Here is a 23,906-nt window from a genome sequence, read left to right as displayed (position 1 = left end):
TGGTCAATGTGGGGTCCCTTCCACGGACACAGAGACCTAACTACAGGCCTGATGTGGACACTGATTCACATTGTTTACCTGCTAAACAGATATACTCATCCTCTGGCCTTCCACTGAAATGGACTTTAAGAAATAATGTATTTCACACACACATTCTCTCTCTCCCCCCTGCCTCATACCCCCCCCCCACACCCCCCCCCCCACACACACACACACACACACACACACACACACACACACACACACACACACACACTTCATCTGATACTACTTTTGTGCAACCAGAATCCCAGTGTCAAACATTCTAAGTACTGAAATATAAACAAAGAAGTAGCAGGCTTAGAGAGGCATTTTCTAAGTCGTTAAGGTGAATAATTATATACCTAAGAGCGTTGAAATGCCTTTCAAGAATAAAGTAAGCCAAATAAAACTAGACTTCCCTTTCCAGGTACACTTCTTGTTGTATTGAGACAAGGGCTCGTGTAGTCCAGGCTGGCCTTGTGTAGCCCAGGCTGGCCTTGAGCTCCTTATACAGCTGAGGATGATCTTGAACTTGTGATTCTCTTGCCTTCACCTCTCAATTGGTTGGATTACATAAGAGTGTCTATGGCTGGAGTTTCAGGTAAATTCACTAACGATCTGATTCTTGGTTAAAAATATTTCACAGACATAACAACCGGGAACCAACTCCCTCCGAAAAAGTACACTGATAGTATTTTAAAGCCGTCCTTAGGAAAACAAAACAAAGGAAACAAGCGACAGACCTAAACTAGCCCCGAATGTTACAAGCTGCTCTGTGGCGTGCAGCTGAGATGACAGCCCGAGAAAAGCACCGACAGATGATTAAGCTGCATCGACTATTATCTGTAATGCAGACCGCTGTTCTACTTAGAATGGCAGCAATGACCATGAGGTAGATATGAGAGGCCGTTTCGGGTCTTCACGACTACTGTTAGGTGGAGTTGAGTTAGTTCAAGTGTTTCATCTAAGAGCGAGATTTACTAGACCAATCCTCATCATCTAACAACTTTATGCCATACTCTTGCGAACAGGGGAAACACACGAAGCACTAGAAAGTCAAGGTTTACAAAATTACAATATCAGCGAGAAGCCCATAATTCCAGGGAACCAATAATTTGTTATCTGAGATTGATTTTTAAAAAAAGGAGCTATTTATTCTTTAGTGAATTTTCTAGGAGTTCACATTCAAAACTCTTGGAAAGCACAGAAAGTGCTCGAAGGAGTACGGCAACTATGTGGAGATGACCCCTCAAGTCCTAGAAGTTGAACAGATATATTAAACGACACTGACAATCACAAATCAGGATCTTCACAGATTGGTGCGTCCGTCTTGGCAAGACGCACGCACGCACGCGCACGCACGCACGCACACACACACACACACACACACACACACACACACACACACACACACACACACCATCTCTCACACGCTCTCTTCCCCCTCCCGCCCCCCGACACAGATTCAGTCTTCACCCTCACTGTAAGGCTGCATTTGTAGGGTTTTTAAAGGCACCTCTCACTTTCTAGCTATTGCCTTCTCGATGACACATTTTGTCAAAAAGCTTGAATGTTCAGTTATATGGAAATAGTTCAGTTCTGAGAATGGAATTTTTTCAATTCACATTTGAATAGCCAGGTTTTCTTACATTCAGATTTTAATAAACTAGAATGACAGTCTTTAAAACAAGCATGCTAGCCTATAATGAATATAGTATATACAGTATTTAAACACTTGGAACTATATATTATACTGTAAAAGCAAACAGCACAACACTCATCAGACTCATCAACTTGTGAGCATCTACCTCCGAAAGTGAAGACACAAACAGTAAAATGCACCCATGGTTTAGATAGATATATATAGTCTATATATTATATATATCCCTATAATATATATAATATATATTTATAAAATATACATACATTTTAGACATCTTTCAAATAAAGAATCATTATCTCCAAAAGAAATTTATAGCAAGAATACTGAAGGAATGAAGTCAGATAAACAAATAATTTCTCACCAAGTTCATTATCAGTGGTACAGTTCAATCCCCTCTCAGTTACAACTAAATGGTTACAAAAGCTAAATATTTTGCATAACTAATTATCTGTTTAATGGCAAAAATTGATAACTTTGTTCAATACAAAAATACTGAAGGTCATCCATCACCTACGTGTCTATGGTTTGAGTAGTGAATGAGCTCCGAGTCACAGCTGCACTTGGAGAAGCACTGGAAGCCCCGAGTCACATCCACAGCACAAGAGAGCGAGGCAGGGCCCTAGCCTACCTGCTGACTTCCAAGTCTCCACTCCAGAGCAGCTCGCCCGAGACGTTACAATCTGGTAAGTATTCATCAAAGTATTTCAAGGACTTTGAATCTTGAAATTGCTCGTCTTGTGACTTTTCAATAGGATGGGGAAAGTCAAACACGTGTCCATGCTACCATCCAGCTGGAAGACAGCTTTGGCTCATTTCTAGGATGACAGCGAAAGGGCGGGTTTGGAGGACTCTCTGTGTGCAGTCGTCAGTGGCACAAAGCACACTTCCTACAGCCTTACAGCAGTTCTGCCAGTTGTATCACACTTGGCCTATCTTAGGACAACTTCCCACCACTAACAGGAAAACTTCAATCTCACGAGGCACAGAACGAACAGGGCAGATTCTCCTGGGTTCTGGAGTGTTGGGGACGAGAGTAAGACACACTGAAGACTGGAAAGTAACTGAAGCAGTTTCTGTGGTCAGCCATCATAACTATGCCAATTCTGACTGGAATCTTCTAATATTCCACACATGTTAACAAATCCTTTTGTTCATTTCACAAAGAATGGAAGAATTTACCCGTCACAAAGTAAAACTCTATCTGCATGAAGATTTGCCTGGTAGTTAGGTGTAACTCAATTCACCTGCATATACCAATCGATCTCTTAAGTCTGCTTGTTAACCAAAGCACAAGGATAAACAGTAGTTGTGTTAAATACTACAGCTGTCTATACACTAATCAGGGAAATTCAGCATGAGTCTTACAGTGTAGTAATAAAAGTCTGCCTGCACTGGGGAATTCTAAAGACAGATGAGCAGAAAATTTTAAGAAGTCAATTATTAACCATATCACCATGAGAATCCACTTCAAAGAACAGATCACCAGAAAAGCCATGGCTATGGCAATGGAATTATTTTAATGGCTCATAATATTTATGGGTATAGTATTTTTAAGACAGAGAGCCCATGGTGTACACATTTTGATAAAAAGGATGGAGATCAATTTGAATGTATTATTTATAGTGGTCTCTGTCATTTAGGACAGAGGTAGAGAGGGTTTGAAGGGGATGAGGCTGCCTTTGGTTGAGTCAGCAGGATTCTGAGACTTCCACAGCTGACCATTTTAGGACATGGTTTTCTCTGGATACAGTATTGATCAACTGTTCATTAAAATGTGTGTTCCAATTAAACAATGCAGAGAGGGGAGGAGAAAGAACCTTGAAGACATCACAGGTACTAACATCTCCATCTAGATCTCGACAGAGTTCTTTTTCGAGACACTACTGAGGACATGCTGGGGTGCACTGCTTTACCAAGTGCAGTTGCAGAAGCAGCTGCGTCAGGTGACCCCGTGCTTTGGACTACATGACACAGTAATTATAAACTGTCTATGGTGAGCATCAGACAACATGAGGGTGAGGGGCAGGTTAGAAACAGTGAGGATCAGTTGAACCAGTTGTATGGGTGCTGGGAAACGGATGCTAATAAAGTTTTCTCCTTTGGCAGAGAGTCACTAGGAAGTAAATTTATCAATTGAAATGATCACTCTAGTACATTAATGAGGTGAAGTTTTAGACAAATTGTAGAAATATGCCCTGTTTGCCCTTAAAAATAAACAGGATCTCAAACCTGGATGAGTTAAACACCTTTAGTAAAAGCAGACTCCATTCACCATTCCTGACTGCGAGTGCCTCACAGCTAAACTTTAGAATGTTCCATATCTACTTTCAAAATTGTAATACAATATAGAAATTTGCTTGCAAATTAAGTATTTGTTTAGCATTTCTGAATAATCACATAATTAACATATTACTGCATCCCTCCTAACAGGTGGAACACTGCCCTGTGCTTCATGAGAACGGCTGAGGGACAGCAGCGGGAGGCCCTCCTGTGAACACTGACACACGCTACTCATTCCCGGCACTCACCTCTAAGTATCCATTACAGCATGCCCTGCTTACTCAAAAGGGAGAACGAACGCTCGGGCCCGCCCAGCGAGTGAGAACAACCTCAGAAATCAAAGTGCCTCTTTGGGGGGATCTGAAAGTTTCGGGCTCACAGGTTCAGCTGAGCTTGCAGCAACCTGAACAAACCTTACTTTTAGAAAACTGTATAGGAACTGCAAAACTGTACTTTAACAGAGTTCTCTGTGCTCCCTCAGCCAAACAAAAGGGCAGGGCGAGCTGGCTCCCGCCCTGGTCTTCCGTTTCTCTGTGTGCGGTTGACTTGTAAGAGCTACAGGGTGAAGCTGAAGTGCCCCATCATACAAAGACCTTAGCCAGGGCGTCGGCTCCAGCGCTGGCTATATAGCATTTAGAAGGGTGGAATGCTACATCATGGATCGATTCTTCAAACTTTTTCCGATGAGCTGTGAACTCCTGGATACACGTCTTACTTTCTAAATTCCACAAGCGTATTGAACAGTCATGACCTAATGCAAAAGAAAGGAGGGTGGAAGGAACAGTTACCTCAGCATGAAAACGGTAAGGACAGATATAACCCCCAGCCAGTGCACTTACTGCCAGACATCAGGTACAGGCCGTTGGGATCAACCGCCAAACTTGTAACGGCTTCCAGGTGGGCCACCATCGAGTGGATCAGTTTGCCTTTGGAAAGAGAAATCGTCACTCTTTACTGATGACTTTCTTTAGTAAATCATAGGCCGACTTCCACACTACCCTGGTGTCCCCAGTCTTCCCTGTCTGTGCACTTCTTGGATCAACCTCCTCTACAGTTCAAACAGCAAGACATCTCCCTGTCTTGCCTTTGGTCATGTTAATAACACGAAATAAAAACAGGTTAAATTTCAGATGAGACTCTGTCTCTTAAGCCACAACAAATTCAGTCAGTTTTACATGTTCACTAATCACGAGTTAGACATTTCTAATCTTGTGCACCCTTTAGTTACAAACTACATGAGTGTGTTAGGACAGAAAGTTCAAACTTGAAGGGACAAAAAAAAAGAGAAAGATAGAAGTAACACAAAAAAGAATGTGAAAATTAAATTTCTAGCAACTCATGCAACGAGCAAAGAGACGTGGCTGCACACACAGGCTCTTCCCACGTGAGCTCTTTGTGCACTTCCATAGATGCTGAAATGCAGTCCACTGAAATCTGGGAAAGCCCCGTGCCCCAGCTCAGTCAGAATTCAAATTCTAGTATAAGACAGAAAAGATCAGCCCATGGAAAAACACACAGAACAAACGCTCAATCAAGCTATTTAATACTGAACAAAAGAACACAGCTGTTGGATAAGAGAATAATTTAAAGTAAACGCAATCACCAGCCTCTGCCTCCACGTCTGTTAACGCTCACTCCCCGTGGACTGTTACAGACCATTTCTGAGGGCGCTTAGGTTTGTGGCTTTAGAATATGCTGTCTGCTTACCATTAAACAAACTGAAAAACACTTCCATACTGCATGACATAGTCTGAGGAGACAGGAATGGAATGAAGGAAATGGCCTGCGGAGTGTTTCCGTGACCACTCGGTGGCGGTAAAGCTGCCATCAGACACCCACGGTTAGCGCACTCAGGGGGTGCTTAGTTCCTGGTTGCTCTTGTGGGTGTTGTTTCAGCACGGCTCGCCCTCAGTGAGGTCTCACCTGTGTTGTTATCGTAGAACTTGATGTGCCTGTCCTCATGAGCAGTGATGCTGATCGGGAGGGTGGGGTGACTGATGACTCTGTTTATTTGGCAGGAAGAACTGGCCGCTAAAAAGAAGAAAATGAAAATCAATACAAATTAGTCAAAGCAATTTTTTTCGTACAAAGGCAGAAAAAACAATAAACAATTCAACTTTAGTCTGGCTGTGGGCAATTACTCTCCAATTGTGTGCAGCTTGAGTATTGTAATATGAGTCACCTGACTAAGTCACACTCCACGGCACAAGTCAGGAGCTCCTTCCCACCCTGCTACACACTGATAACACCTTACACTTGGACTAGAGACACTGATGACCTCAACTCTCCACGCCTGCTACCTCAATAAGGTTCGAATAGGTGGGCATGGTGGCGCAGAGGCAGGAGGAGCTCTGTGAGTTTAAGAGCAGCCTGACTCATCTACACAGAGAGTTCCGGGCCAGTCAGCGATTCAAAGTGGGACCCTGTCTCAAAACGAAACACACCAACCAAGAAAGTTCTATCATCACTTGGACACAAGTAATCTTGTTAAACCCCAGTTCCTTCTACACACAGAGCCCTACTCATAGAGTTGTGATCAAAATATAGATACCATCGTTCCTTGTCCCTTCTTTGCAACATACTAGAAAGAAATCCATCATCTTTCGACCCATCAGATTTTGAATTTTTATGCAGCATACTGAAAATTGTTGCTGTGTACTTTTTAAGAGTTTCCAAAGAGACTAACTACTATATCCTCTTTTTCATTTCCATATTCAACAGAAAATGTCACCTGGCCGTGTGGAGCAAGTTCTTCATGTGAGGTTTTCTCTGTTGTTTGGTTTGGTTGCTTACATTGTGTTGACATTGAAACAATAGCAACTGTTTTAAAATAAAGTGTCCTCAGGCTTGGGCGCTACCACGCTCTATAATTCAAGCATTCCTTATGGTAACTACGGCAGTTATACTTTTGATTAAGTTTAAAAATGAATACGGAGACTTTGAAAAACTGGTATACATACTTGAATCGACATTGGATTCTAACGTGAGAATTCGCTGCTGTGTTTCCATGTTGAAGATGCTTGTATATCCCTTGCTGAACGATGCTACCATATGGCTCGGGTCACTGCTCACCAGATCCACAGAAGCAGGGATTCCCAGTTCTAAGTGTCAGAAATAGTCAAAGAGAATGACAACTTAAAGGTCTACTTCACAAAGTGCTCAACATGCAGCAAAACAAACCCAAGAATGACCTATTTAATAAAGCTTAATGTTAAAAGTTATTTTATACCTTTCAGTGGAGAGTATCTCTTTCTGACTGATAGCCTTAGTCTATGTCATTACTCTGACCTGTTCAATGCTTTCTCCCCATTACTGTTCTAATGCACACATGGGAGACAAACTCATTTATAAAGAAAATATAACCACACAGACTGTAAGTTTTATAGCTTCCATTTCCACTTCAGGCAGGCACAGAACAACACATTGGGAACTCTGTATTTTACAAACCCATCTTGAAGAAAACAACAAGAAATCCACCTTGGGCTGAGGTGCAGGTCAGGAGAACCACACTCGCCTAGCACAGAGTTAAGTCTTCAAGGACTAACTGCAAGTCATGACAGCTCAAGAAAAAAGGTATTCTGTGGCTGGGAGTGCAAGACAGTGCTAGCATATTTGTCTAGCATGCAAATCACCACACAAATATAAAACGGTATTGTCAAGGACTAAGCCTGGAACTCATTTATACCAAAAACAGAGTGATAAAGCCAGTATGGTAACATATGCCTTAAATCGAAGCACTTGGAAAGTTGAGGCCCAAAGATAATGAACCTGAGGTCAGCCTGGACTGCACAGTAAATTCAAGGTGGCCCCGGGCTACACAGCAAGGCACTGCCACAAGAAAACAAATAAATAAAATAAACATAAAAATAAAGGAATGTTTCATTTGGTTCAACACCTAACTACAGCAAGATAATAACTCAAAAGTGACTCTGTGCAGACGATCTAGAAGTAGACAATGGCAAACAGCAGCGAACAGCAGCGGGCCAACTGGGCTGTCACGGAGCCCACCACTAAAACACAGGTGAGACACCACCACATGCGCACAGAAGGCTAGCGTGAGGCTAGCACAGAGGTGAGTGAGGGTGCAGACCCAATGACCTCACACGTGCTGCACTCCAGGCTGCCAAGCACCATGAGCACTTGAGAAAACATTAGTTAATTCACATCAGTTAAGAAACTCCTACCACAAACCTGGCAATTCTACATGGTCCCTGTTCCCCACAGTGAAAAGTTATGGATGTTCATAATAAATATCCCTAAAAGACCCAGACTGGTACAATCTACCCAGGGAAGAGATGGTTCAGCTCCAGAGTGGGCCAGCTACAGGACTGCTGTTCACCACAGGCATCAGGACAAATCTTTTCAGTATCTTCACTGACAGTAAGTTATATCTCAATATTAACATTTTAAACCTCACTTTCTCATCAAATGGTATGTTCTTAAGAAATATATATCGATTGAAATTTCAAACAAAAATACTGTTGCTGCTTAAAAAATTCAAACAGAACCTTAGAAATTTATACAATCAAGAGTTCATAGAATCATTCATTTGTTTGCTTTTTTAGAGTAGGAGTTCAAGATCTGGAAAGTTTCATTTTGAAGGAGGGTACCTTGGTTATCATTAAATACAGTCAGTGCTGGAGCAACCTCAGTGGTGCTCCACAGACGAAGAGTGCCGTCTGCCGAACAGGACAACAAGCGCTGGTGGGCCGCGCTGTAGGCCAGCCCCCACACCGCATCCGTGTGGCCCAACAGAGGGCCTCTTAGAACCGAAGGATCTGTGTACAAGAAAGAGCAAGACCAGGAGGAAAACTGTAAAGGCATTTAGGTTCCAACGCAAAACAGAGCACCAGGAAACAGTGTAACAATCTTCCTACTTCACCTTCTTCTTCTGAAATGCTGTCAAAATTCCATTTTTGGAAGTATACAAATATAGAGTTTGAAGATTCTAAATTAGAATTAGAAGCACAGCATTGCTTGGAATGAAAGCTCTGGTTTAATGACTCTGATACAAATGTAAGAAGAGAAGTCTGTTTGCTGATTTTATGTTCACTTCTCTTTGGTAGTAAAATTAAAATAGTTTTAATGACAAACATGACATGTTAAAATCTGTTATTAAAACTAAAACAAGATATTAAACAAGTTATTAAAACTTCTAAAGAGTTTCGCAAGAGAGTTTATGGTGCTATCTGGAGACAGTATCACATGGACTCATGGCATAACAGCTCTGCTCTTCAAACCAAAGGGCCCATCCAACCCATGCATCCCCGATCTGCACGGGTGTACTGAGGGTAGAGGAAGGAAAGACAGAGCTCAGCTTGGCCCAGAATGCATTAAATACACTAGGCTAGTCTAAATTCACTGCAATTCTCCTGCTTCTCCCCGTCAAGTTCAAGATTTCAGGCCTACACCTCCAAACCTAGTCAAAAGGTCATTCTTTAACCTTTAAAATCCTTCATAATAAATATTTTTGGAGGTGTGGACTTTAACACTAATTAGCTTCCTTCATTTTCCTCTAACAATTGACCAAGAGAATAATGCCAGTATTCATTTACCTTCAGCATCGTTTGCCCAAAACAGTAATGAACTATGATTATAGACGAGTTACAGTGTTTCCAGTACTAGGCAGATATCTAGCATGAAGAAAGCAAGCGCCAATCAAACCGGTACTTCTGTGCAGTAAGACCGCGGAGGTAAAGTCTTTCCTTAAGAACAGCATGGTTTTAGCATGTTTTTACTTCTAGCATTCTGTACCTAGCTGATTCCTGCATTTATAGGTGTCCTTTTGAATGAAATAAAGACATGCTTCTCCTCACTAATTTTAAACTTTACAATTTTAGCCTTAATAGAGACTTTGCTTTGGGACTCCAGTGAGCCACGTACCATAAGAATCGTAGGGGTCGACGTTGGGATTGGTGGTGCTCCAGCTCTGGATGAGGCCATCAGTGCCGCCGCTGTAGCACTGCTCACCATTGCTACTCATGACCACACACAGCACCGGACCTCTGCAACACCAAACAAACCACGTGTGGTACCTGCTCTCACCAACATTAATGCTATAGTACAGCCTACACTTACAATGCTTAATGACTCAAGTGCATTTCCACTCTCCAGTTTGCAACAATGAATACAAACACTCTTGAACATTATTCGTTTTCCTTTCTTTGCAACCCCAGAGGTTAGTAAATTTTAGCTTTGAGGTTAAAGTCACAGAGTAGGCCTAGTACTATCCTTAAGCTAAGCTTTTGATTCTTTTAAACGTAAAGTTATAGCACACACAACAAAACTAAGAATGTTACAAGAATTAAGGCCCTTAGTTCAATCCCCAGCAAAACCCAAACCAAACCAAAAGCCAAAAGAGGACAAAAAAAGTTCAACAGACAGCATACGGCCTGCTACACCTGAAAAAATACTTACTTTCCTACTCTTTATATAAAAAGATATCAATTTGTATGACACATCAAGTGAAGACACGCCCCTTATACATAAGTAGAAGCAAGAACATATGTGGTTACTATAGAAAAACTCTTGGTTAAAAATATAAGTGGCATAAAGAGGACACGTAGGCCTCACGCCCAATGGGCAAAGCCTTCTACTTTCAAGCTACGTTCCCAGTCATTTCTATGTAGGCTATGCTAAGGGAAGAAAAAAAATGTGATGAGAACTCCTTTCAAAAATTACTTTTCTTTTTAAGTGTGTGCGTGCGTGCGTGCGTGCGTGCGTGCGTGCGTGCGTGCGTGTGGGATCTCTGCATGGATTCCCAGAGGCCTGAAAAGCACTATCAGATCACCAGAAGCTGGAGTCACCAGCTGTTGCGGATCCTTCACCTGGGTTCTGGGAACCAAACTCCAGTTTTCTGAGAAGCAGTAAGCACCCTTAACCGCTGAAGCATCTTCTCAGACCCAATGCTAGCATTTCTAACACACCTAAACGCCTTGACTTCACTTTACAATGTGCACGCATACCAGGATCCATACTGGGATTTATCTTATCTGCCTTATCTTATCTGTCTTTGACATTTACAAAAAAAGCCCAACACTAACAGAAAAAATTACATAAGTGAGGGGTTGGGGATTTAGCTCAGGGGTAGAGCGCTTGCCTAGGAAGCGCAAGGCCCTGGGTTCGGTCCCCAGCTCCGAAAAAAAAAAAAAGGAAAAAAAAAATTACATAAGTGAAAGAATGTATGATATTCCAATTACAACTGTGCCATAAAGATGTTGACTTAAGAAAAAAAACAAGCTAAAAGCACAACCCACATACTTACTTGTGAGCCCTGAAGGTGTAGATAGGCTCCACATCTAAAGAAGTACTCCTAAACGGGAGAGAGAAGACGAGGCTGAGTGCTCCACAGCTGAGTGAAGGGCATGACTGACTATGTCATATATGTAAGTAAGATCCCCAGCCTCAGGATACAGAGGCTCGCCTAATGCCAATTACACCTCAGTGGCACCATGGAACTAGCACCTTAGTACAGCTCCTTGGAGCACAGCCTTCTCACTGTCACAACTCGCCCACTAGTGGGAGGAACACCACTCCCACGAGAGAGCATGGGCTGTTAGGTCATTTCAGTTCCAGTTACATCATTAATTAACTAACCCAGGGAAGTCTTTATTACTTCACAACTTCAGATTATACTACATTTAAAGTAAAGCAGAAAGTCTAGATAGTATCAGCTAGTCGATGATGAAAAATGAGAATCTGAATATAAAAACAGTCAAAGCCAGAACTACGCACATGGCAAATGGTACTTTTACCGTCTGTGTTTTCATGAAGGTTAATACGTCTACACTTGATTCTGTACACACTGCCCAAGTCAATGATCCAATGTGCATTCATTACTTACATAACTTAACAGCCAAGGATTCGTCACAGACACTGGCTATAGGCAAGAACTCACTACTTCCTACATCAGTACAGGGATCTGTAGGTATGCCTTACTTATCTCCCCTCAGTCACAGACACTGGCTATAGGCAAGAACTCACTACTTCCTCCATACATCACCACAGGGATTTGTAGGTGTGCCTTATCTCTCTCCCCTCAGTCACCCAGAAGCTTAAAGGTAATCAGGTCACTGTTCTTTGTATGTGCAGATACCTTTGCTAATTTGTTTTCTTCTTTTCCTAAATAGGCATTTCCATTTAGCTTTGGGTGACTGGGCGGGCGGCAGCCAGAGCTCACAAGCTGTGAGCTGAGACTCAGAAAGGCCAAGGCACAGCCCATGAGGGAGTGAGCCCTCTGTGACCCGATCCGCATTCTGCTCAGGCTGCATCCACCCTCATCCTGCATGACTCACAGCACTGATGCTAATGGTGTCTTTAAAGTGGGCAGATTTCTTCTACACGTAGTTCAACTTCTGTGATGTCCTGTGTCACAGTGTATTGTATATGTCTCTGTGTCACAGCCAAAGGATCCCTGCTGGCAGATGCTGGTTCTGGATGATGGATGGACCAATGGAGGGTGAGCTCCAGAAGGACCTAGCCAAGTAGATCTGGTCTAGCTTAGGGGCTAATGAAGCACTTTAAAGGAAATCATGCCTGTTGTCACTCAGACAGCACCAAGCCAAGGACGAACACCTAAGGATACACAGCAATGTCCTTTGGGTCAGACAAACTGGTTAGTGTGGAAAACTTGTTGTCAACATAGAAAAGTACCTAAGTACTTCTTCATTTTGTAAATCCGAACTTGGAAAATGATGGGCCAGACTGAGGCCAAAGGTTTGATAACTCTAAGTGTTCCTACTTATGTCTCTTTACGGAACCGTGATCTTCATTACAGACAAGAGGCCGCACCAATAAGACAACCACGAGAAGCACTTATGCGTAAGGACTGCAATCAGCAGTTACAAACCCTTGGGAAACATCAGGTAAAAACAACCCCTTTCCTAAATGTCAGACCTAACATTAGACTGTCTGAGGGATTTACCTATAAACAGTAAAGAGTAAAGATCGAGAAGAGATATTTGGGAAAAGTAACAATTATTTTTAAAATGTATCTTTTCCTGTTGATAAACAATTTAACTAAAGTCTTAAAAAAACAAGTGCAGGTGGAATGTTCTCACTTTTTGGCCGGGGCTGTTTTCTGCAGATTCCACATTTTCAGCGTGTGGTCCTCTGACGCGGTTATTAACACAGGCTCAATGGGGTGGAAAGCAAGGGCTCGGATGCCATCAAAGTGACTCCTTAATGTAAACTTAGGGTTCCACGTCTTCCTCAAGGCGTCTTTGTTATTCGCTATCTATTAAGAAACAAAAGATCAGGCTGAGATCGCTGATTTGCTATTACACTACTACATGGTACAATCCTCAAAATAATAAATATACTTTTAAAGAAAACAGCCAAGCCAATTAGCAAAACTAGCAACGTGTGGCAGCAGTTTTCATGGGAGAAATACGAAACGATCAAAGACAGTTAACATAATTCAGTCTAAAATGCAGTAAATAATAATCCCCAACAGTTCCTACTGTTGCTAGCCTGGATCCTGAACGTCCTCCAGCGCCCAGGCGCTGAAGGCTTGGTCAGCAGCCTGTGGCCTTCCTGGAGCGGAGAGGCTTTAGCAGACGGAGCCTAGACAAGACAGTAGGAGACAGCAGACCCCTCCACTCCTCCTCTGCTCCCCTAACACCAGAAAGCAAGTAGCTTCTGACAGTCTCACCACACTTCCAAACAGACATGGACGGAGACTCCAATAACATGCACTTACTGAAAATTACTATGTCACAGTGCCCGAGAGACTGAATAATTAGAACTAACTCAATTCAAACTGTAAGAGAGGGGCTGGAGAGCTGGCTCAGAGGTTAAGAGCACTGACTGCTCTTCCAGTGGTCCTGAGTTCAATTCCCAGCAACCACATGGTGGCTCACAACCATCTGTAATGGGATCTGATGTCCTCTTCTGGTGTGTCTGAAGACAGCGACAGTGTACTCATGTACATACAATGAATAAATAAAATATTTAAAAAAAAAAAAAAAAAAAAAAAAAAAAAAAAACAAACTGTAAGAGAGAAAGTAACTGGGGTAGGATTTTTTTCTTTATGCCTGTGTCCTGGCTAGTTTTATGTCAACTATGTCAATGACTAGAGTCGTTTTGGAAGAGGAAACCTCAGTAGAGAAACGCTCCCACCAGCCTGGCCTGTGGGCAAGTGTCAGGCATTTTCTTGATCGATGACTGATGTGAGAGAGTCCAGCTCACTGTGGGCAGTGCCATTCTAGGCTGGTGGTGCCGTGTGCTTAAAGAAAGCAGGTGAGCAAGCCAGTGTTCTTCCACAGCCAACGATGGGCTGCGATGTGCAACTGTAGGTGGGGTAAACCCTTTCCTACCCAAGCTGCTTTTGGTTGTGGTGTTCCATCTCAGCAATGCAGCCCCAAACTAAAACAGCTTGTAAATTCCAACTATGGTCACAGTTTTTGAGACTTAATACTTTCTTCACCAAGACGGAAACAAGATTTATAAACTGGACATGGAAAATGTAACAGTGGCTGAGAATGGCGTCACACACCTGCAACTCCAGCACCCAGAGCTGAGGAGGAAGACTCAGGGTCATCACTGAGCTGCAGACCTGCTGCATTTCCTCTTTTCACACGCACTCAAGTGTGGACACTAGATGCCAAGTGAAGCCAGCGTGGTCAAACACTGGGACAGAGCCTGGTCTTCTCCAAGTTAAGTCTTCAGGAGAGAACCCAGGCACTGGCAAAATCCTGACTGAAGCAATATAAGACCCCAGCCAGGTCTACACCCAGACTCTGGGTGCAGAGAGATCAGAAGATGATGCTTTTAAAACTCTTAATGAGATTTTTTTCATAGTATATTCTGACTACGGTTCCCCTTTACCATTTCTTCCAAGGCCTCCCCACTTTCCCCTCCTATCTGAATCCCCATCCTTCCCTCTCTGTTTCTCATGAGAGAACAGACATCTGAAGAATAACAACATTAAACAAAAACAACTGAAATGGGACAAAAAGGGAAAAAGAACCAAAGAAAAATTACAAGAAACATGTATGGACACAAGAGACATAAATGATCACACACAGAAATACCGCAAAGCTGGAAACCATAATATAGTCAAAGAACCTACGAGAACAAAAAAAAAAAAAAAAACTGACAAAGATATATGAGACAAAGAACCTCCAAAAATGCCAGAGTTCATTTTGTATTTTTAAAAATGATTAGATTAGCAACAGATTACTGGCATATTTAATAAAACAAAGAACTACCTTTGGAAATAGGGTAAAGATATAATATCAATTTTTCCTGAGAAGGAAAAAAGTGAGCTTGCATTAGGAGTCCAGTTCCATTAGCTACTGGGTAAAGTCTTAATGGTTTGGTGGGAAGACAGAGGTAGGCAGTGGGAAATCTGCCTGTAGCCATTATGGCCTAGGTCATCTGGAGGACGGCTGTGTGAGGGTAAGGAGACAAGGAGTGAGCATGCAGCAGTGAACGAGCAGCGCAGGGAGCGCACACTGGACAGGGTACTCAAGGGGCAGGACAGGGGCCACGAGGAAGAAAGACATTGGCTCATCACAGGTGCCTGCCTCAAACAATGCACATTTTAGAGTGACCGCAGATGAAGGCAGTCTCTAACTTTAATCGCCAGGTTATTTAGAAAATGTTAGCTTATTTTTATACCCATCTTTGCAAAGTTTGAGATTAAAACTATAAACCAAGATCCATACTTGTGAAAATTTTACCTCTGCCATCTTCTTCTATAAACTCAACTATTAAATTTTCAAACAGATTAAATGGTGTAAAAACAAAATTGCTACTTACATCATAAGCTAATGAGTCTGCTTCATTGGCCACTGTAAGGCCTGCTAATTCTCCAAGCCCCAGCTCGCTTTCAAGGGCTTCATCTGCTCCCATGATAAATGACTTCCCCGAAGAAGGCGGGAACGTCAATGCTTCCACTGAAGGAGACAAAGTCCAAGTTACACAGCTAAACAGTTCAGAGCTAGTCTCGCTGCCTGTATTACACTTCTGCGGAGTGAACGTGTGCATGTCAACTTGATCTACTTGGGGTTTGTTTGTTTGTTTGTTTGTTTGTTTGTTTGTTGAGCCTAGGCTGGTCCAGAACAAAGGCAATTCTCTTGCCCTGGCCTCCTAAGTGCTGGAATTATAGGCTTCAGAGATTATACCTCTCTTATATTACTGTTAAGAAATTTTGTAAACAGTGAAATTCCATGAGCAAAAAAAAAAATCTTAGACTACCTTTTCATATATTATCCTGCCAACAGCATCATCTAACTAGAAAAGTAAAAGAGATACTGATTTAGTAATCTACTGTCCTTTCCTTAATCATTATACAGAAAATAGTAAGTCTAAAAGTAAGTTTTCTCTTGAGGATGGAGAGATGGCTGAGTGGTTAAGAGCACTAACTGCTCTTCCATAGGTCCTGAGTTCAATTCCCAGCAACCACATGGTGGCTCACAATCATCTGTAATGGGATCCGATGTCCTCTTCTGGTGCGTCTGAAGACAGCTACACTATAGTCATAAATAAATAAATATTTTTAAAGTAAGTTTTCTTTCTATTTGATATTTCATGATAATTATTCAAATAACATCTACCAGTTACTAAGTATATTAACAATTGGTTCTTGCTGTACATTGAGCACTGTTGATCTCATTCAAAATAAAACCAATCAATTCTATAACCTGGAATATTGTAGACATTTCAAAGTGAAAACTGTACAATGAGTCTATTTAAGAAAAATTAATATACAGTGCTAGAAGCCAGAATAATCTCTTGAAGTGAGACAAGTGACTGAGGACGCTACCTTAGTAATGGAGAGAATTACTACCTTAGCAATGCTTTGTCCCTTGATCTGAGGGTGACGACAAGAACAGTCAGTGGCTACTTCTGATCTGTGATGATTCAACCAACTGTTCCCATTTGTATGCACGTTTTATTTCCTTTAAAGATGTTTTAAAGTCCATTTGGGAACTTTAATAGCTGTCAACTGTGCTACAAGAAGGAGTGTCACTGTGTAATGAACTTGAATATTCTTGCTTGGTACCTCTGAACACAGCAGTTCAACCTTTCAACAAGTACCAATGAAGAACCAATGAAAAGCAAAATGCAACTAAGATCTTATGAAAGAAAACTATTCCAACAAGGCACCAGGACTCGCCTTTCCAGAGGAAGATACTCTGTTGATTAGAAACATTTCGGATGAATTTAACAATTCGAAGAATTTGCTAAAGAGAATTTATCTTTAAATAAGCAAGTTAAGTGAGTTGAGTGCACTGTAGATAAAAAAGTTGTTTGCAGTGCTGCAGTTATGTTTAATAACAGGTACTTGTTGAGCACAGTAAATAATGGTTATTTGCTTTCAAACCAGTAGTGGTATCTGGCTGTGTATAACTTTAACCCCAGCACTCTGGAGGCCCAGGGAGATGAACCTCAAGGCCAGCCTGGTCTACAAATGAACTCAGGCCAGCCAGGGGCAGTGACAAAAACTTAAAATCTGTCAGAAAAAAGAAAATCACTCAGAATAAAATAGAATACAAATTAAGCCACTGTTAAGCTACATGTACACGAGAGTAGCACCAACCAATCAAAATAAGCTGTCCCTAGAATGCTGCATAGCCTCTGAAGGGGTCAGGTAACCCAGGTGTGGGCAGACTGAAACTGTCCAAACGTAATTTTCAGGCCAAAATTCCAAATACCAACTCATGTGCACCAAGGAGACTAGGTATGTATTCAGCATGTGTCTTTTGTTTGTCCTATTTTTCATTTCTAATATTTTTATACGTGAAATAAAAATGGCCTTGCCCTGAAAACAGTTCTGGAACTGAATACAGCATGGCTTAGCAGTAGCTAATGTTCTAGGAAGGTCTAGCCGGCAGTCAGAAGAAAAAGCAATATGGACATCACGCCTCTACATGGGTGGGCATCTTGTTCTCCGAGTCCTCAGACGTGAAGAAACAGGTTACAGTGCTTTGGGATAACTAAACACTGCCGCCCTTAATCAGCTTTTAGAAAACTAACAAGGACTCAAATACTGCACGGAGACTGTGGAAGCTTTTCCTGAATGCTGGGTGAGGACTCTTCAGTAACAGGAGATTAAATGTACAGTCAGCAGTCCTCCCTTCCCTTCCCTCCACCCCGTCTCACGTCTGTCCACGTCTCTTCTCCACTCAGTCCTTTACCCAGTGGGGGGATGGACTGACTCTGCGTGACTCGCCAGGTGACATATACCTCCAACCCTAAACTATGCACTTGTATATCACAGAACTGCACTACGAAAAACTAGAAACAACCAAAATAGTTCAAAGAAAGAATTTTATTTCAAATCTAAAGTATAATATATAGCATTAAGGCTGAGCTTGAAAATCATCAATATGATTTTATACTAAACATAAAACAGAACAGAACTATTCTACATGATGGCTATAACTATGTTTTTAAAAAGTATATGCCAATGGATAGGGACTTTTTCAAGGGACCAAGGAAACATCGGAAACAGAAAATATGACAACAGGTGGCTTCCTTTCCATTTTGTTGTTGTTACTTTGAGACAGGGTCTCACTTTACAGCCCTTGGCTGGTCTGGAACTTGCTATGTAGAGCAGGCTGGTCTCAAACTCATAAAGAGCTAGTTTCCTCTGTCCCTGAGTGCTAGGGTTAAAGCATGTGTCATCATGTCCAGTGTCTGCATTTTTAAAAACGTATTTATGCTGACTTTCAAAGTGAACTAAACTTAGTACCAACTTTTTGACTGAATGCTGGCAGGTAGTGTGCCTGTTAGCACCAAGCTGACAGAGGAGCTAGGGAATATTCAAAACCGGAAACTAGGAGTTGGTTCTTAAATTTATGCCCTTCCCTCCAGTTCACAGACCGATGCTAAACTACCCCCCGCCCAACTGCCTCAAGAAAGCGATGTGTACAGATTGTGAGCTCTGGGCGGCTCAGTTAAGCTCTAGGTCTGCGTGCTCACCTTCATCTGCCCTACTGATGTCCTGCTCAGGAAGCCTGGAGCTGCTGGGTCTGGAAGGGGAGCCAACAGATGGCTGCAAGGAGGGGAGTTCATCAACGTCCCTCAGATTAGCAAGCATATCTTGTAGTTTTGACCTATTGGGCCCTAGCCAAGAAAGGGCGGAGGGCAGAGGAGGAAAAAGAGAAAACAGAATCACTCATTTGATAAAAACTGCACAATAAACTTTGTCACATCTGCCAACATTTACCTTTAAAAAAAAGATTCTACTAGATTGATCAATAAGGAGTAGTTATTTTTGAAGTTTTCAAATTTTAAGAGTTTATTATTTCTGGAAAAGAATTATACTTAAGTATAATTCTTTGTGAATTAAGTTAATGGAATCACTACATGTGAAAGAATGTCCTGTCCAATATGTATCATTAAAGTCATACTTATCTACAATGAAGCCAATGACCAGTGGTCTAAATGAAGCCGATCACAGATCATGAATCAAATGTGAACTCAGCTGAACAGTAACACCCCTGCTTGTTTAAATTAAGTTACAGTCACTGCCTACATCCTGAGCTATGGAACCCAGAGTGAAGTCTCATGCCCTGTTGATTACTTACCTGGGCTTTGCTTCTTCATTCTCCCACATCCCTGTTTTGACTGTTTTATATAGGATAGAGGCTGAAACAGATCTTCGGTAGTTTTTCCTGTTACAAGTTTAATTAAGAATGGGAAAATCTTACCCATAGTCCGTTATGGTATTTCCTATACCAGCAAAGAATACAACTATTTCTAAGCAGTTTTAACTAATACCTAGAAAAATTTAAGATAGTATGACTGGAGTACACAATTTGACTGGATATACTTACACTAGATCAATTAAAAACATCAAAAAGTTTACACTGGGTAACAGCGATTTGAAAGGTGTCCTTTGGTTGTTTATAAATTAGTGTTTTGTGACCAATTCAAAGCTTTAATTCATTTCCCCTCATCACGGATCTGCACTTGTCCTCACGCTGCTTTCCACAGGAACAAGTGAGACTGACAGTCGACCTCAGTCTACACTCCTTAAACTCAGTGCAAGGCGCTCACTGTCCCCAGAGAGGGACGCTGCTTCACTTGAAGCCCATGTGCTCTAAGTCTAAATATGCATCTTAACACCCAGTGCAGGGCCTCCAATTGCTTCTGTTATCGGGAGTACTGTTCCAGTCAAATGGTGCAGCTTTAGATCTTAAGGGCTAAATCCCAACTACAATGCAGAGTAGATGAGTCACAGCAGGCGTGGCTACCTTTTCAATGAAAAGATCTTTACATTCCAAGATACTCATTTTATAACGTAAGACCCAAAGAAATATAACCTGGAAATGTTTCTAATGGGCAGTACACAAGTTTTCCTCAACACTTTAGTTTAACTGGCTCTGACTTAGTCCTAAAAAGCCATAGCAATCCATGTCTCAATATATCTCTTTGAGTTTAGTGCATTGGAATAAAGGAATGAAACAGCCTTGCTTTAATGGTACCTTTCTCACTCTGATTTGATCTACTCTGAGGTAACAGTAAACAATCTTATCACTCAGTGATTCTTAAACCTGTGCTATCATCACTAACGGACACGGAATTCATCGATTCAGAATTTATAAATTCTGAGATTTTAGTATTTAAATGTCTTAAAAATAATTACCAGATTGTAACCCAATGTCTGAAGGAAAGACTGCTCTGGATGTTTTATCACAATTAAAAAGCAAGAAGGGAATGCAGCATTTTTATCCTTCCAGTCTTTTGCAATTTATAAATACATTTCACACTAAGTTTAGATTTTAATCCGTTTATACTTCTTTCACATCTCAAAGGACAAAATTCCTATTGCCATCAAAAGGAAAGCTCATTATTTACCATGTCAAGGAGTAGAAGCACAGAAGGTGGCTTAATCTTACTCTCCCAAAAAGATGGTTTTGGTGCTTTGAGACAAGGTCTCATATATCCTGGGACGGTCTCTAATTCCTCGTATAGCTAACTCTGACCCTGACCTCCTGGTCCTACAGCCTCTCCCTCCAGAGTACAGAGATTACAGACATGAGCCAGCACACCCAATTTATGCACTTCAGAGATGAGGCCAGGGCTTTGTGCATGCATGCTAGGGAAACACTTTACCATCTGAGCTACACCCCCAGTTCCTAAGAAGCTGCTTAATATTATTCCCATCAAGGTTTTGATAGGATTTGCATTTCCTTACATACATACTAGATCTACTGACAAACTTTTCATTTGCATAATGAGTTATATGATCCACAGGGCTAAAATTTCATTTTGCCTTCTGTTTCTGATGTGGCATACACTTTACCGAAACGAGGAGAAAGTTAGTTGGTAATACTGCTATAAATTAAAGTGGCCAAAACAGTTAATCAGAAAGCAGACTCTTTTAAATTGAATGTTTGACCATGTGCCCTGTATGGCATATACAGATGAGAGCAAATGAACTCCGTGTTGGGAACACACAAGACTACTCAGGGGTAGAAATTAACTTCTTCTCATCTCAAGATCTGAAAGTATAAGCAATCACTTTGGTGACTGCTAGCAAACTGGGTTAAGTAAAATTTATATATTGCGACCAGAAGTAAACATCTTTGTGAGTGGGCTGTCCTGAAGCCAACCCATCACTGTTCAAATGCACCGGCTGATATTCTCCCAAACCTTTCCATGTCTGTGAAAATCCCATATTCATATATGACTTCTGTTTAAGTTCACAGTCAAACAGCTGCCGACTAATTTCAACCCCTGAGAGACGGTGAGGAGCAGAAATGAAACGTTAGGAGAGCACTGACAGCGAACCGAGATGGGAGATGCAGAGGTGAACGTGTTTAGACAGTGTTCCCACTTACTCTTCACCCCTTTCTTCCCCTTCCTCTCCTTTTTGTACTGCTCCTTCAGTCTGCTGATCACTCCCTGGTCCACATTCCAGGCCTCCGGCATCAGGCACTGATCTTCCTTTTCTAAACAGAGTGAGACAAACAGTCTTTCTTCAGTAGAATATCACATACGAAGGCAGTGTGTGGAAGACACTGATTTTCTTCATGACATCACTCACTAAAACAAGCCATGCTTATACTCACATATGTGGCACACAAAGCACACTTAGCAAAGATCAAGTCAGTGTCCTAACTAACAGAACATCTCCACTGAAACGACAGAAGAGGTAAACCTGGTATTTCCTTAACTCCGAGAATGTTACAGCATTGCCAGTGAATTCCCTATCACACAGGTACAGTGATAGAAGATTATTATTAAGAGACTAAAAATCATCTTAATGGTGTTTCCGAGTTTAAGACAGGCCACTCAGGCCAGGCAGATCATCCTCGGAGGAGCTTCTTCTGCAGCAGACGGGAACAAACAAGACCCACAGCCAGACGATGTGCAGAGTGAGAGACCGTGAACACTCAGCCCTGAGGGATGCCTCCGTCAAATCCCTCCCCTTAGGGAACTCACAGGAGGAGGCGGAAAGAGTGTAAAAGCCAGAGGACATGGAGAACAGCAAGAAAACACAAGTCCTCCAATCAGCATGAGCAAAGCTCACATGGACTCAGAGATGTCGGCAGCAAGCGCAGGGCCTGCGTGGGTCTGCACCACGTGCTCTGAGGATATACTATGGCTTCCACTTAGTGTTTCTGTGGGATTCCCGAATGTTCAAGAGTAGGTCTGTGACTATTCTGCCTTCTCTTGGGTTCTTTTCCTTCTGTTCATTTGTCTTGTCCAATTCAGATGTATGAGTTTCTGTTTAACATTATTATATTTTATTATTAAAAAAGACCTTTTTAAAAAAGAAAGTTATCAAAAGCATAGAAAGAAAAAAAGGGAGGCTTGTGCTTTGAGCATGTGGTTCTCATTTTATGAACAATGCTAGATCCACCATTGAGTACCATAGGAGCAAGATTCTTCACCTACAGGAAGACCCAGTGCATGGAGAGCACTTGATCAATATATTTATTGAATTAACATTGGAATTACCTGAAAAAATCAGAATAAACAGAAATCTATTTTGAAAGCAATTTAAGTTACTCTAATTTCAAAAAGCGTCTGTTAGATCTCTGATATAACATCTATCAGTAGTAGGAATATCACATTCTACCAGAAGGACTAATTTCAGAAAATGTTAATTTTTACTGTCTTTTTTAAAATGTTTATTTTATTTATTCAGAGGAGAGAGAGAGAGAGAGAGAGAGAGAGAGAGAGAGAGAGAGAGAGAGAGAGAGAGAGGAGAGAACGTGGCACACAGCAGCGTGGTCAGATGACACTTGCTGGAGCACAACTCCTGGGGAGGCTCCAAGATCAGACTGCGCTGTCAGGCTTGGCAGCAGGCACTTTCACCTGCTAAGCCATCCTGGTAGCCGTAAAGACTTATAATTCCAGTCTCTAGGCACTCGCACCAGCAGCAGCGATGGTAGGTCACAGACAATGTCAATTCACCTGCTCCAAGACCACTAGGCTCTTGACCCAGTACAATCAACCAGCCAACCAGCAGCCGACCCTCACAAGATTTAGTATCTACTTCCCTGAACTTACGCACAATCCTGTGCTTTGAATTTTAATTATAAATCTTTAAAAGTTTATTTTGAGACAGGTCTTACTATGCAGTCTTAGCTGTCCTAGAACTCACTATATAGCAATCTGGCCTCAAACTCAAGAAATCCACCTGCTTCTGCTTCCCAAGCTCTAGGATTAAAGTTGTGCACCATCACACCTGGCAATTATAAAATTCTTTTAAAAACAAAATAAATAAAAGAAGAGCAGGGGCTGGAGTGATGGCTCAGAGTGGTTAAGAACACTGACTGCTCTTGCGGAGGACCTGAGTTTTACTCTAAGTGCATGATTTACCCATGCACCACATGGGCAGACCATAACGATCCACAGCTCCAGTCTCCGGGCCTGACACCCTCCTCTCGTCTCCTCAGGCACTAGGCATGCACATGGTACACAGACATAAAGCAGGGAAGACACTTGTACTGGTAAAAGAAAAGAAAAGAAACCT

At 41.8% G+C, this 23,906-nt stretch overlaps 1 protein-coding gene across 1 annotated transcript in view; it reads right to left on the bottom strand.

Moving 5' to 3' along the window:
• Positions 1 to 4,191: 4,191 nt before the first annotated feature.
• The window catches only part of Strn (striatin), an 80,719-nt gene continuing 61,004 nt past the window's right edge, over positions 4,192 to 23,906 (bottom strand). The window contains exons 8-18 of the mRNA XM_032908894.1: positions 21,763 to 21,873; positions 18,896 to 19,039; positions 15,728 to 15,864; positions 13,024 to 13,199; positions 11,229 to 11,276; positions 9,848 to 9,969; positions 8,575 to 8,742; positions 6,925 to 7,065; positions 5,888 to 5,995; positions 4,804 to 4,890; positions 4,192 to 4,715 (exon numbers count right to left, since the gene is read on the bottom strand). Coding sequence (XP_032764785.1) covers positions 4,546 to 4,715; positions 4,804 to 4,890; positions 5,888 to 5,995; positions 6,925 to 7,065; positions 8,575 to 8,742; positions 9,848 to 9,969; positions 11,229 to 11,276; positions 13,024 to 13,199; positions 15,728 to 15,864; positions 18,896 to 19,039; positions 21,763 to 21,873 — 1,412 coding nt within the window. The 3' untranslated portion in view covers positions 4,192 to 4,545. The remainder of the gene's footprint in view (positions 4,716 to 4,803; positions 4,891 to 5,887; positions 5,996 to 6,924; positions 7,066 to 8,574; positions 8,743 to 9,847; positions 9,970 to 11,228; positions 11,277 to 13,023; positions 13,200 to 15,727; positions 15,865 to 18,895; positions 19,040 to 21,762; positions 21,874 to 23,906) is intronic.

Source organism: Rattus rattus, chromosome 7, assembly GCF_011064425.1.
Source record: "Rattus rattus isolate New Zealand chromosome 7, Rrattus_CSIRO_v1, whole genome shotgun sequence".
Taxonomy (NCBI): domain Eukaryota; kingdom Metazoa; phylum Chordata; class Mammalia; order Rodentia; family Muridae; genus Rattus; species Rattus rattus.
The sequence above is the reverse complement of the archived record's forward strand: the minus strand, read 5'-3'. Positions and strand labels throughout refer to the sequence as shown.